The sequence below is a fragment of the Bubalus kerabau genome, chromosome 13 (genome assembly GCF_029407905.1).
Source record: "Bubalus kerabau isolate K-KA32 ecotype Philippines breed swamp buffalo chromosome 13, PCC_UOA_SB_1v2, whole genome shotgun sequence".
Lineage (NCBI taxonomy): Eukaryota > Metazoa > Chordata > Mammalia > Artiodactyla > Bovidae > Bubalus > Bubalus kerabau.
Genome location: NC_073636.1, coordinates 40,358,887 through 40,374,245, shown reverse-complemented (window position 1 = coordinate 40,374,245; position 15,359 = coordinate 40,358,887). Strand labels below are relative to the sequence as shown.

At 46.6% G+C, this 15,359-nt stretch overlaps 1 protein-coding gene across 1 annotated transcript in view; it reads left to right on the top strand.

The window, feature by feature from the left end:
- RALGAPA2 (Ral GTPase activating protein catalytic subunit alpha 2) overlaps positions 1-15,359 on the top strand; it is a 261,082-nt gene that overhangs the window by 81,802 nt on the left and 163,921 nt on the right. The window contains 4 exon segments of the mRNA XM_055544102.1: positions 3,029-3,177; positions 7,963-8,074; positions 10,213-10,450; positions 13,832-14,002. Coding sequence (XP_055400077.1) covers positions 3,029-3,177; positions 7,963-8,074; positions 10,213-10,450; positions 13,832-14,002 — 670 coding nt within the window.

The window sequence follows — 15,359 nt, the reverse complement described above, 5'->3', positions numbered from 1 at the left end:
TTTTGTTCTCATTTCATCAAGTACCTTGGTCCTTGACTTGGTTAATTAGCAAAAAGCAGCCAAATGGAGGTTTGATAAGATGAGACTGTTTTATAGTTGCTTTGACAAGTACAATTTGGATGTATTAGTTTTGTTGATTTATTTTTTTTCCTAACTGATACTAACATGGTAATAAATACTCAAGGAGCTGGCATTTTTTTAAAAGACTTTTTTAATGTGGACCATTTTTTTAAAAGTCTTTATTGAATTTGTTATAATATTGCCTCTTTTTAAAAATATTTTGTTTTTTTTTTAATCTCAAGGCATGTGGGATCTTAGCTCCCCAACCAGGGATTGAACCCACACCCCCTGCATTAGAAAGTGAAGTCTTAACTAGTGGACTGCCATGGAAGTCCCTAGCTTGCACTTTTGATGTTTTTTTAAAAAATAAAATGAAAGAAGTATACTATATGAAGACTCCTCACTTTGGCATTTGCAAAGGTTTAAATTCAATCAAGAAGCCAAGTACATGAATTAAAAAGGATCTGTATTGCAATATACCATCTATGGTACACTTTAAAAAAAAAAGCATTGTCATTCAAACTGCTATAGTTTGTTAGTCTAAAGGTTCTTTGCTTTCTTAACTTGAAGGCTAGTAAATTCTTCACAATTGCTGCTATCATCTGTTACCAGCTGTTATAGTGCTTATTTTGTGATTCTTCCTAGAAGATTGAGACATGATACATTTTTAATCTCACATAAAATAGTCACAGAGGCTGCCAACATTTTGGTTTGCCCTCTTGACTTTTGAGTGTGTTCATTTCCTCTGGTTAGGTTGTGCATCTGTTTTGAGATGTCATATTAAATGGATTTCATCCAAAGTGAGCCAGCTCTGCTTGTCCCCAGATCCTTGGTGTTTGTGCTGTTGAACAGAAAGAACCAAGAGGGACTGTAGCTCTAGAAGGTAGAAAGGATCCATCCTCGTCACCGAGTTGACAGCTCAGAATGTCCTGACTCGAGGGGTCAGAGCGTCATCCACGTAAATGATAGCACGTTGCTCTGTTGCAGCAGAGCAGTGGCTCCCTACAGGGCAGCCTGAACCCCTGCTTCTCCCAGTTCTCTACTGATGGTTCAGTTCAGTTGCTCAGTTGTATCTGACTCTTTGCAACCCCACAGACCACAGCACACCAGGCCTCCCTGTCCATCACCAACTCCTGGAGCTTGCTCAAACTCATGTCCATTGATTGGTGATGCCATCCAACCATCTCATCCTCTGTCATTCCCTTCTCCTCCTGCCTTCAATCTTTCCCAGCATCAGGGTCTTTTCAAATGAGTCAGCTCTTCACATCACTGTTGGTACAGGACAGGAAACTTGTTTCCTAAAGGTATGAGGCAGAGCACAGGGTGCTTGGTAGACTACCTATATTTTTTTGATGTCTCAGTTTTTATCCTAAGATTCCCTTGAGTTTTGTATTCTGCAGCATTATGTGTTTCTCATATTGGAAATCCATGTTCCTGGAAGATGGGCAGTGTTGGCCATGTGCTTTTGCCCACTTGCTGGCTGCCCCATGGGTGGCACTGGCTGCCTCCTGTCAGCAAGGCCTTCAAGTCAGCAAAGGTGGAGACTCAGCGAGAATCAGGTCATTTTTTCCAGCCACTGTCTGACCACTGTGCCCCTGCCTTCCCTGCCCACCCGCCCCCCTACCCACCCCTACCCCACCAGGAATACTTACCACAGATGATGTTCCTGTCTTCAGTTCAGTTCAGTTCAGTCGCTCAGTCATGTCTGACTCTTTGCAACCCCATGAACTGCAGCATGCTAGGCCTCCCGGTCCATCAACAACTCCAGGATCTCACTCAAACTCACATCCATCGAGTCGGTGATGCCATCCAGCCATCTCATCCTCTGTCGTCGCCTTCTCCTCCTGCCCCAATCCCTCCCAGCATCAGGGTCTTTTCCAATGAGTCAACTCTTCGCATGAGGTGGCCAAAGTACTGGAGTTTCAGCTTTAGCATCATTCCTTCCAAAGAACACCCAGGACAGATCTCCTTTAGAATGGACTAGTTGGATCTCCTTGCAGTCCAAGGGACTCTCAAGAGTTCTCCAACACCACAGTTCAAAAGCATCAATTCTTTGGCGCTCAGCTTCATTCACAGTCCAACTCTCACATCCATACATGACCACTGGAAAAACCATAGCCTTGACTAGATGGACCTGTGTTTGCAAAGTAATGTCTCTGCTTTTGAATATGCTATCTAGGTTGGTCATAACTTTCCTTCCAAGGAGTAAGTGTCTTTTAATTTCATGGCTGCAGTCACCATCTGCAGTGATTTTGGAGCCCAAAAAAATAAAGTCTGACACTGTTTCCCCTGTTTCCCCATCTATTTCCCATGAAGTGATGGGACCTGTCTTAGGGGATGTCAAAAAGAAATCTCCAGAAGCCTTTCTAACTCAAATGTTTCCAAAGTTGCAATATTAATGTGTGTGTGTGCTTAGTTGTGTACAACTCTTTGTGACCCATGGACTGTAGCCCGCCAGGCTCCTCTGTCCATGGGATTTCCCAGGCACGAATACTGGAGTGGGTAGCCATTCTCTTCTCCAGGGGAAATTGCCCACCCAAGGATCAAACCTGCATCTCCTGCATTGGCAGGTGGATTCTCTACTGCTGAGCCACCTGGGAAGGCCCTAAGTGATAGCAGTTATTTTTCTAGAAAAGGTCTTTCAGATGTCAGTATTAAATCGATTCTAAGGGGTGAACTATGTGTTCTAAGGGGTGAACTGAGGCTTTCCGGGTGGCACAGTGGTAAAGAATCCATCCACCTGCCAATGCACTAGATACAAGAGATGTGAGTTTGATCCCTGGGTCAGTAAGATCCCCTAGAGAAAGAAATGGCAACCCACGCCAGTGTTCTTGCCTGGGAAATTCCATGGACAGAGGAGCCTGGCGGGTTACAGTCCATGGAGTTGCAAGAGTCAGACGCTACTGAGCACACACACACCAAAATCTGTTTACTTGTATTTTCTCATGTAACGTTTGTTGGTTTTAAGGTATTTCTGACAAATGCTGCAAATGTCTTTTTGCTGGAGCCATGTGTGGAGGTTCCCATGCTCTTGAAGGAGCAAGTTGATGCCTGCAAAGCTGTTCTGATTATCTTTAGGCGCATGATAATGGAGCTGACAATGAATAAAACGACCTGGTGAGTGTATTTTCAATTAATTAATATCGTAAAACAGATGTTTCTGTTTTCAATGTAATGATTAAAAATGTGAAAGCCTCCACTTATTAAATAGGTTTACAAAGTGAACCATGAGATGATAATCAGTCTTTTGTAACATTTCAGTGAATTATGAAGGTAAGTATCCAGTACTTTGGTAGTTCATTTGTTTTCATTATTGTTTTTTTTTTTTAATCTCAAATTAAGAGTAAGCAACCCTATGATGTAATAGCAGATTCTTGCATTTTAACCTGTCATCAAGCAAGTTTTGTCCAAAAGCGGTAACTAGTGGTTGATGATATCATAATCCATAATCCCAGGAGGGTTGGCTAATTGCTCCAAAACACTTTTAAGCTGATTTTATTGCTGTAAAGTTGAAGTTTTAAATTCATTTTGGGAAAATGATTGTTTTAAGTGAAACATTGTCAGAGTGCACTGAAATGCAGTGGCGTCGTGAAATACACTCATGTGAAGTGTTTTCTTCCTGCTTGCTGGTTTTTTGTTTGGTGTCTTTGTGTTGATGATACCCCAGAGGTAAGCAGTGCATGAGAGTTTCCTGTGATGGGCGTCTGTGCATCCCTCCAGCTCATGGGGTGCTCCCAGGGTTCTCAGTTCAGACAATAGCCTCGGAGCCCATCACCCCTTCCTCCTCCCTCCTGTGTGAGGAGGATAGCCTCGTAGTAATACTTATGCTTCTCCAGTCCAGTCCTTGCAAGTCCCTCCCACCCAAGCAGTGCCCCCACCCCCCCACCTGCCTGGCCGCTGTCAGCATCCTCCCTACAGTCAGACCCCCAGGGGCACCTGCCCCCCGGAAGTGCTCGGGGTCCCCATTTCCAGCCTATGGTCTGGATGGTGGAGCCGGTGCTCAGGGAGCCATGGGAGGGTCTGTCTGGGGAAACCACAGGGATGCGGCAGGACTGAGCCGGCAGGACCTCTGGGGTATCAAGTCCGGCCTTTCTCTTTCTCTGGTGAGGAGCGGGTGGGCCCGGAGGAAGCAGACTGGGCAGAACATTCACAAATTCAGGAACCCCCAGTATCAAAAAAGGATCATTCAAAGTTGTACCTTCTGGGGTCATCTTTCCCAGGCTTTTAAACCGAGAAGCCATTATTAAAACATTACAGGGGTGAGCAAGGCGATTTTAACAAGAGTTCACAGCTGTGTCAGTGATAAATGTATGAGCGACGCTGACAGCTTTTGGCTGAAATGCCTGCCCCTTCCACCAACTGTATCAAGTGTTTCTGATGCCTTTCTTTCCTTTGAAAACTCTTATGAGTTCTGTGTACCAGTGTATCAGTAATATTTTGGTATTTTTGACCATCTTTTTGAGAGTGAAAATTCTAGAAAATGAAACAACTCTCTGTTTCTTTAATAATTCAGAGATTTCCAGGTAAAAGTATTTAAAAAATCAAAATATTGGTATAGATTAAAATACTCACCAAGAAAAAAGTCCTCAGAGCATAGCCTGGAACGTGATTGATTCCCCCAGCAGCAGACCCTCCTGTGTGTTGAAGCACCAGACAAGCCCTGAATTCCCTCCCTCCCTTCTTTCATCCGGTAAATAACTTGGGTGCTTTCTCCTCTGAGGATGGAGGGTGAACTCGACGAACCGGGTCCCTGCCCTTTGAGGGGCCTCGGTCCTCATGGGCCTGAGAGATGTGAGGAACCCAGGGGCCAGGTCAGGCGGGTCCAGCAGTGGAGCTGGGGTGGGTAGCATGGAGGCCAGGGAGCCTCTCTGAGGGGCTGGGAAGGAAGAACATCCCCACGGGGAGGAACTGCAGGTCGCAGGCCTGGTGGATCCCGGGTAGGACGAGACGGCAGCCAGTGTGGTGAGGTGGATGCTGGGCAGTGGGTGGGTGGGAGGGGGCATCCAGTGCCCAGGGCCCTTGGGCTGTAGGGAGGCTCCTCCCACCTCCGCCTGTATTCGAGAATGTGACGCAACCCGATGTATGTGTGTGCCATGGGAAGGAGAGACAGCGCGTGGAGCCCAGCCTCTGTGGCCCAGACCAGGCTGTAGCCTGGGAGGTGCTGAGAAGTGACCCCGAAAGAGGGGACAGCTTGTATGGGGCTGCCCAGGTATGCGAAGAGATGAGGACGAAGAGACAGGAAGAGCTGCCTCCCCAGCCCACCTCTGCCAGCGTTTCACAAAACACAGAGGAGCAAGCGGAAGTCAGAGCTGTGAGCAAAGAATTTGCCAAGCCAGAGGTCTTTTTGCACCCCTATTCTCTTCCAGGAGACTCTGTGTGGGAATGTTGTGGTTCCCAAGTTTTCTCAGGTTCAGAGGTTAAACCTGTCCCCTTGTCTGTGTCCCCCTAAGCCTCTGTCAGGACTGTGTTTTTGATAGCAGTGACTGGGGCTGGGGTTTTATTGGGAAGTTACTATGTTTCTTGTTCTCAGTTTGCTGGGTGGTGTGGATGGGGCTCTTTTTCTTTCTCTTGAGCATCACAGAAGGCGCACAGGCAGAGCTGACCCTAGGTGCAGCCCTCCGGCTGTGACAAGGCCGTGGGGACCCTGGACAGGGTGGGCCACCGGCTGTCCCCAGCCCTGCAGCGTTTCTTCCCTCGTCCTCCTCAAAGTTGCCAGCTGTTCCAGGCATGTGTGCATAGGCCCGCCTGACCCCAGAGCTCTTCTCCCGGGCTTGCAAGATCCCTGGATTAGGGCCTGGTGGGCAGGCTCAGTCGGTGTGCCTACAGAGACTGGGATGGGAGTCAGACAGGGTCACCCACAGGAGGGCAGGAGACCCTAGAGTAGCAGAATGGGATCCAGCACGGTGTTCATAGAAAACACTGTTTCGACATGCAGGAACGTGAGAGCGGTCTAAAGGAACCGAGATTTGAGATCTCATTATCCGACCTGGACCGATTCTTGGTTTTATTGCTGATGAGCACAAAGTTCCAAGGATGAACAAGTGATTCATGCACAAGACCTTGAACAAGTAGTTAAAGGGACCTGGTGATTTCTCTCCCTTATGCAGAAGATAACCTGTTCTCTGTTTCCATGGCATCTGGGGAAACACATGAAGGATGTAACTCAGCTGTAAGAGAAAAACGCCCTCTGGCTGTGCGAGAGAATTTGTCACCATATCACAGAGTTGAGCCATAAAGAAAGCTGAGTGCCAAAGAATTGATGCTTTTGAACTGTGGTGCTGGAGAAGACTCTTGAGAGTCCCTTGGACTGCAAGGAGATCCAACCAGTCAATCCTAAAGAAAATCAACCCTGAATATTCATTGGAAGGACTGATGCTGAAGCTGAAGCTCCAATACTTTGGCCACCTGATGCGAAGAATTGACTCGTTGGAAAAGACCCTGATGCTGGGAAAGATTGAAGGCAGGAGGAGAAGGGGACGGCAAAGGATGAGATGGTTGGATGGCATCACGGACTCGATGGACATGAGTTTGAGCAAACTCTGGGAGTTGGTGAAGGACCGGGAAGCCTGGTGTGCTGCAGTCCACGGGGTCGTGAAGACACAAATGAGTGACTGAACAACAACAAAGGGCTCAGGATAAATGACTCCATGATATGGAAAGGAAATACGTGGGCTTTCTTCCCCAAAGACTGCTGCCTATGCAGAGTTCTATCTTGGGAAGCCTGGCAGGCTGCAGTCCATGGGATCAGGAAAACACGACTTAGTGACTGAACAACAGCAATCACAATGGGAGGTGTTATTTCCTGTCCCTAGTGTTTTATACTCTTTAAAGACCTTTCACATAAAACCCCCTTCTCCATAGAGCGCTGTGATGGAGGTGTGGTGACCACAGTCTTCAGCGGTAGAGGGGGGCAGCGCTGCGCACAGAGTTGGGGTCTTCCAGGCAGAAAGCTCCATGGCCTGAGCACCTAGTGGTGACCTTTCCCAACCCTTCTTCCTACCTGTGGGAGTGCTGTGGGCCTTGGCCACCTGACACTGCCAGCTGCAGACGTCCCCAGAAAGTCCACATTATTTTCCGTCACAATAGTCAGACTTCTCAGGTTAGGTAAAATCATGGATGTGAAGATGTAAGAGTGCTGCTTAAGTTCACCTAAGCACAGCTCTCCGCTGAGTGCCTTCAAGGGGCTGATACAGCTGGAGAAACAGCCTCACCCCTGTTTTTACAAGGGGAAGGAGTCAGGCTGGGGTGAGACCCTTGTGGTCCTGTCTGTTGATTTGGGCATAGGAGATATACTTGTTGAACCATGGTAACATAAAGTAGTTTATTTTGATAAGTATGGTATTCATTCTGTAATTGGTATTCAGATACTTTTGAATTCACTTCAGTTGAGTTCAGTCTCTCAGTCATGTCCAATTCTTTGCGACCCCATGGACTGCAGCACGCCAGGCTTCCCTGTCCATCACCAACTCCTGGAGCCTATTCAGACTCATGTCCATCGTGTTGGTGATGCCATCCAATCATCTCATCCTCTGTCGTCCCCTTCTCCTCCTGCCTTTAACCTTTCCCAGAATCAGGGTCTTTTCCAATGAGTCAACTCTTCGCACGAGGTGGCCAAAGTATTGGAGTTTCAGCTTCAGCATCAGTCCTTCCAATGAATATTCAGGACTGATATCATTTAGGATGGACTGGTTGGATCTCCTTGCAGTCCAAGGGACTCTTAAGAGTTTTCTCCAACACCACAATTCAGAAGCATCAATTCTTTAGTGCTCAGCGTTTTTTATACTTTTGAATAACATGTGATTATCCATTTTGCTGAATTCTTACAAGAATTTCTTGTACCTATATGTGTAAGTGCTTTGGAGGTGTGATTAATAACATGAGTTTTTTTTTCGGGTGCCCCAGGGAACAGATGTTGCAAATACTACTCAGGATAACAGAAGCTGTCATGCAGAAGCCAAAGGATAAACAAATCAAGGACTTGTTTGCCCAGAGCTTGGCAGGGTTACTGTTTAGGGTAAGTCTTTTTTTTTTTTTTAATTAAAACACTGCAAATGTAAGAAATGAATCAGATTTTTTCAGCAAATCAGTTTTAATCATTGAGAATTTCAAGAGTAAAATTGGACTGCCTTTAAAAAGTTTCTAGAAATTTAACTAGAAAATTTCCTTCTTGAATGTTCTCTTGAGGGTTGTAATCAGTCTTTATGGTTAGTGCTGGGCCTTTAGGCCTTCCCACCTCTCTGCGATCTGATTCCTCTTTTGATTTCCTTAAGGTTACTAGAAGTTAGGAAGACAACAAGTGCTAATGGTCTTGGTCTCAGGCCAGGTAGATTTGAAGAGGTGCAGGATGGACAGAACACAGGTGTGTGGATAGGATGGGAGATGTTAAGATAGGAATGCAGGTGTGAGGGCTGTTGGTGTGCTTAGCAATTGTGTTTAAAGCCTCAGGACTGAGTGAGATCACCTGGGAAGAGGGGATGTGTCAGAGAGAAAGAAGGCCATCTCCCTGATGGTGGAGGTGAAGGATGGTGCCCACAGGACGTGCACGTGGGCCACCAGGGAGCAGATGGAAAGGTCTGGAAGCCAGCAGAGATGTCTGGGCTAAACAGTGAGCAGATGGCCCTGGAGCCACGAGAATGGGGACCAAGACCCAGGTGGAAGGTGGGCTGGCAGAGGGTGGGGTGAGTGTGGAACATGGATGAGTGTGGAAGATAGATGAGTGCAGACAGTTTTTTTAATAAATTTGCTTCAAAAGGGGAAGAAAGAGCTGTAGCTTGAGGGGGCATCAGGGTTCACAGGATTCAAGGGAACTTTGTGAGGTTTTTTTGGTTTGTTTTTGTTTTTGGGATAAGGATTGGATCATGTTTCCATGCTAATGGGTAGGAGCTGGGGAAGTTGGATGGGCAGGGGGTCAAGGTAATGTGGGGTTAACAGAAGTGCAGAGGTTGAGGAGGAGGCTGGGAGCAGGGTGGGGGGCATGCTTGGTAGAGCAGGGCCCCCTCGGTGCCCATCCAGCATCCAGGGGAGGAGCTGAGAAGACTGGGGCCTGGTGGGCAGAGGGTCTGCATGAGTCATCTGCTGCAAGTCAGGCAGGAGCTGGGGCAGGTGGAGGTTTACCTGTGGGAGAGGTCCCTGCAGAGATGGGGGCAAGAATGTCTCAGAAGACAGAACAGGCTCCCCAGGTCCCGCCAGGACCAGCCTCAGATACTAGCATCGTTTCGAATCAGTATCTTTGTTCAAAATGATAACTGATTTCACAGTAGCTTAAGTCTTGATTGCCATTGATCAGATGCATTTTCAGAAATTAAACTCAATACCCCAAAACACTTTTTACTTTAAAATTCGACTTCAGTTCAGTTGAGTCGCTCAGTCGTGTCTGACTCTTTGTGACCCCATGAATCGCAGCATGCCAGGCCTCCCTGTCCATCACCAACTCCTGGAGTTTACTCAAACTCATGTCCATCGAGTCGGTGATGCCATCCAGCCATCTCATCTTCTGTCGTCCCCTTGTCCTTCTGCCCCCAATCCCTTCCAGCATCAGAGTCTTTTTCAATGAGTCAACTCTTCGCACGAGGTGGCCAAAGTATTGGAGTTTCAGCTTTAGCATCAGTCCTTCCAATGAATACCCAGGACTGATCTCCTTTAGAATGGACTGATTTTCTCCTTGCACTCCAAGGGACTCTCAAGAGTCTTCTCCAACACCACAGTTCAAAAGCATCAATTCTTTGGTGCTCGGCTTTCTTCACAGTCCAACTCTCACATCCATACATGACCACTGGAAAAACCATAGCCTTGACTAGATGGACCTTTGTTGGCAAAGTAATGTCTGCTTTTTAGTGTGCTGTCTAGGTTGGTCATAACTTTCCTTCCAAGGAGTAAGTGTCTTTTAATTTCATGGCTGCAGTCACCATCTGCAGTGATTTTGGAACCCAAAAAAATAAAGTCAGCCACTGTTTCCACTGTTTCTCCATCTATTTGCCATGAAGTGATGGGACCAGATGCCATGATCTTCATTTTCTGAATGTTGAGCTTTAAGCCAACTTTTTCACTCTCCTCTTTCACTTTCACCATACTAATAGTAATTTTAAGTATTTTGTCAAAAGCACACTTCTTCCAAGTGACAATTGAATTCTTTCATCCATCCATCGTTTTCAGACGCTCATAGTGGCCTGGATCCGAGCAAACCTCTGCGTGTACGTCTCCCGGGAGCTCTGGGACGACTTTCTCGGGGTGCTCTCCTCCCTCACGGACTGGGAGGAGCTTATCCACGAATGGGCCAGCATCATGGACTCCTTGACGGCTGTGCTGGCCAGGACTGTGTACGGAGTTGAGATGACCAATCTACCTCTGGACAAGTTAAGTGAACAGAAGGAAAAGAAACAGCGAGGCAAAGGTATTTCATCTCTGGCCCCTCTGGTGACCCCGGGTGTCTGAGCTGAGTGTATGCATGCATGCTAAGTCGCTCCAGTCGTGTCCTACTCTTTCCGACCCTATGGACTGTAGCCCGCCAGGCCCCTCTGTCCAAGGGATTCTCCAGGCAAGAATACTGATGTGGGTTGCAATACCCTCCTCCAGGGGATTTTCCTGACCAAGGGATTGAACCCACGTCTCCTGCATTGCCAGGCGGGTTCTTTACCACTAGCACCACCTGGGAAGTCCGAGGCTGAATAGGAGCGTATATTAAACTCCAGGCAGTCATTGCATGGAATTGCATCAGCTGAACCAATGGTGTCTTTTTAACAGTGGCATTCAGTCACATATCCTAGCTCTGTGTTCCCTTCCTAAGGATGATGGATGGATGCAGGGGCTGTGGGGGAAGGAGGAGGGAGGAGGAGGACTGAGAGCTGTAGTGATAGCAGTGGAGGCGGGGACACCTTGTCTGCTGTCACCCTCACAGGAGGCTGTGAAATCCATGCCACTCTCCCCACGTCACAGATCAGACACTCAAGAACAGAGTCCATAGTGATCGGCTCGTTTGGGGGGGTCACACAGCTAAGAAGTGGTAAAGCTGGAAATCAAAGTCAGACAAGTCCCGCTCAAGACACCCCAATATTGGTCATCTTTCTGCTACCTTCCTGGGGAAGGTGGAGGATTCTGAGTGCTTCCCATGGAGTTGTTTAGCTTTGTTCTGTTTCAGGGTGAGAACTATAGTGAGACCTGGAGTCAGATCCAGCTGGGAACATCAGTGATGGTGTCTGTTGAGATGACGCTTTGGAAGTCCATCCTTGTTATGTTTTTTAAGGCTGTGACACAGTCCTTGGGTTAATTCCCTGTCCTCCAGCTTATTATGTAACCATTTTGAGTCTGCTCATAGAAATACATGTAATGCAGTAGATAAAATATATAAGGATGCTGGGATAGAATTAACAGTGTTGGAGCTGCAGCAGGTGGATAAAATGCAAGGATGCAGGTGAAGAGCCTCGGGGCTGCACGGGGAGGCAGGGAGCGGGCAGATTTGACTCTGATCATCAACAGGGTAGCATCAGAGCATCACTGAGGGCAGAAAGTGTGAACAGCCTACCTGCCTGGCTTTTCCAGGTCCTAGGATCTGAGAGGAGTTTTTCCTCCAAAGACTCCCAAAGGGCACGTTACCTGTCATGGTCAACTGCAACCTCCACAGTGGTCTTAGCATAGGTTGTGTCAGTTAGCTTTGTCATGTGACAAAGAACCCCAAAATATAATGGTTTCAAATAGCGCTGTTTATTTAAATTATGATTTTATGGATTGGCAGTCGGGGTTGGCCTCCCTGGGATGGATCTGCTGGCCTCACAGCTGCACCTGCCATCAGCCAGGCTGTGACCTTCTCACAGCTCTGCTGTCGGGCTGACCAGCTGTCAACTGCAGTAGTGGAGGTGAAGGGGCTGAACACGCTTCCTCACCCCTGCAGGCTTGCTCAAGCTATTCACCTAATGGCTTAGGGGTCCCGGAGCAGCGGGAGGGCAAGCCCATTCTCAAGTGCATTTCAGATCTCTGCTTGGCCAGTGTTTGCTGCCAAAGTATGTAATGTGCTGAAGCTCAGAGTCAGTGGGGGAGAGGATGACAGAGGATGTGGGATACAGGAAGTACGAACCAATTATAATGATTTGTTAGCCGCAGAGACGTGTAATTAACATGACTGGTTCCTAGAATGTCGCCACTGCCGTCTGTGAGTAGCTCCCCAGGGCATCAATTAGTAAGAGCAAGTCAGTGAGAAACCAAAACTAGCTAGTTGAGGTCAGGGGCATTCCAGTGAAACTGTCCAATCCCAGTTTAGGTTTATACTGTCTACTGCAATGACGTCTTTACATACTTTAGGCAGAAGATCCCTTTTTGTTCCTCCCTCGTTGAAGCTATACAGAGCCCCTTCCTTAAAAAAAAAATACAAGAGTGGAGATATGGGATGAAGTCAGGGCAGGGAGCCCAGAGCCTAGGCCCTGGGCCTCTGTAGTGACCTCTGTAGTAGCTCTGAGGGTCTCTGTGTAAACCCAGAGTCCAGGAGGGTCAGGATGCTTCCATCCAAGAACTTGGTTTCCTAAGGCTGTGGGTCTCAGCCCAGCAGAGTCTACCTGACGGGGATGCCTTTCAGGATAGAGGGAGTGGCTGAGACAAAGTAAGGATCTTCTCAAAACTCAGCACATTCCCCAACTCCTCAAATTCTTATAATCCTCCCTCCCTTTGAACCCCCAGAATATTCTCTTCCCTTCCACCGTCCACCGTGTGAACACAGATTCCTAGGCTTGTCAGAGATAAGCTTGTCTTGGGAAGGTAAACAACTTAAAAAAATGCTATTGATGGACAGATACAGAACAAATTTGGTTATTTAATGACCATGACAAATATTTCTGATTTATTCATGTTGCTTTATTCCAAAAATGGATATAAGTATTTACTGTAGAAATCCTTGTATAAGCAGTAGACCTGAGGAAACAGAGTACGCTCTCAGAAGAATCTGGGTGTGCAAATGAGCCCCAGGTGGCATCCGCCAGCCATGCGCCCAGAACCCTCTAAGTGTCTCTTTCTCTTTTCTTCTGTATCCGTTTTGATCCCTGACCACTCACTTGATATATTTGTCTAGAGCAGTATGAGAGGAGAAAAGAAAAGATGAATCCCAGATCTTCAACATTTTACTGTTTCGGAGCTTCACTTAAAAAGGATTTTTGTATTGTTTGTAGCATTTCACTGACTTTGCTCACTTGACTATAATTAGAGTTTATGGGCGTGCATTTCTCTCGGGGATTTGTGGAGAGGTTTGCGTCTGCAGGACAGAGTACTGTTCTAAAATCAGTGATCTCTCATTTTCTGGTTTATAGAAACATTTTTTGGAGTGTCCCAGGAGCAGTAGTTGGAGAAGGAAATGGCAACCCACTCCAGTATTCTTGCCTGAAAAATTCCATGGACAGAGAAGCCTGGTGGGCTATAGTCCACGGGATCGAAAAGAGTCAGACACGCCTGAGCGACTAACACACACAGGGAGCAGTGGTATAGTTCATTTGACATTGTTCTTACATTGAGAAAGATGTATTCATGTTTTTGTACACCAGAATGAGTGCTGTGAAGATAGGAGAATTTTCTTGAGACCACTGAAGGGGCTTGAAAAATACTTTGGCAACAGGAATTTTCAGTTGCCTGATGAATGACTCACCTCCTAAATTGCAGTGTAGGAAGTGGTACCCAGTCTGCTGCAGGAGAACCTGCTGATTATACATCACTCTATGTAGGGGGTTTGCTGAGCAGCACGGGCTAGGGGAGGAATCATGAAGAAACCAGCCCCTGGATTGTGTTTCTCGTCTCATAGGCTGTGTTCCAGATTCTCAGAAAGGAAGCACCGTGGGGAGGTCCTTTTCTCTGAGCTGGCGGAGCCACCCCGATGTGGCCGTGGCCGAGCCCATGAGATTCAGGAGCGCCACCACGTCCGGGGCGCCAGGGGTCGAGAAAGCCAGAAACGTTGTCCGCCAGAAGGCAACCGGTAAGCGCAAGTCCTAGTATTTCTCCATGGAATGGATGTATAGGAATGATAGGATTTTAATGGATTTATAAGGGTTTTTTTTTTTACAGCTTTAAAATTCCACTCAGAACTTAAAGTACAAGGCCTTTTACTGACTGAGATGTCACTATATCTTTTCAGCTTTCTGTCTACTTTTCCAAATCGTGGTTTTTACTATTTGTTTCTAAATTCTGCATCGTGATAAAGAACTTGAGATGTGAATATCAAGTGAGATGTTGGTGCAAAAGAGAGAAAATTGGCGTTTTGTTTGAACCTTGAGGAAGATGGATTCTTGGTAATCGCACAGCCGGCTGCGTTGTTGTTCAGCGTTCATCTTAAGAGAGCGTGGAAACTTAGTCCACCAAAGAAAAGGAGATTAAGGCTTTAGTTTTCAGGACTGGAGGAAGAATCTACATTTTCTGCTTCTTTGGAAAATGGCACCTTACATGTTTGTTTATACGTTGACCATACAGTCAGTTAGAATGAATCAGAACTTGAATGGGAACCTCCCGTTAATCACACCATTGCTACACTTTATTCTTAAAAAAGAGAACTCTTTAGTATGAGCTTGTATACAGTATTTAATAAGAACAAGTAAAGCTCCAAGCCCTCCCAGTGACTTTGAGGCTGTAACTTAAGTTTAACACAGATTCCTGTATGGGACTTACGTGGCAGTCCCGTGGTTAAGACGTCACCTTCCAGTGCCAGGGATGCAGGTTCAGTCCATGTCCTAAAGATCCCACGTGCTTCACAGCCAAGAAAAACCAAAATATGAAACAGAAGCAATATTGAAACAAATTCAGTAAAGACTATAAGAATAGTCCACATCAAAACAAAACCAATGTTAAGACAGATTCATGTAGGTTTGCTTTTCACATCAATAATGCCATGCAATTGAAATTGATATTCAGCATGTTGACTGCAGAGAGAAAGTCACAATTTCCTCTGATCATAAACCAAAGATTCATTGACACTCTGCATAGTTTCCAGTGCTCAGTCAAGGCTTCCATCCTGTTGTTTTTATGAAAATATATTACATGTTAACCCTAACTGCCTCATTGTTTTTCCGATAATATTTGTGGGTCATTATGCCTCATTTACTGCTTCCTTTATCCTCTCCCTGAGGAGAGAGCCAGTTCCCAGAAACAGGCAGCTTTGGGAAGGCTCACTCACTTACTTCCTTTCTCCCATCCAAGTACTAACCAGGCCCAACCCTGCTTAGCTTCCGAGATCAGATGAGATCGGGCGTGTTCAGGGTGGTATGGCCGTAGACGACCTATTTCCTTTCTCATCAGAGAGTTTCTTCTCTCTCTTCCACCACTGGGTGCTTGAAAGGGAT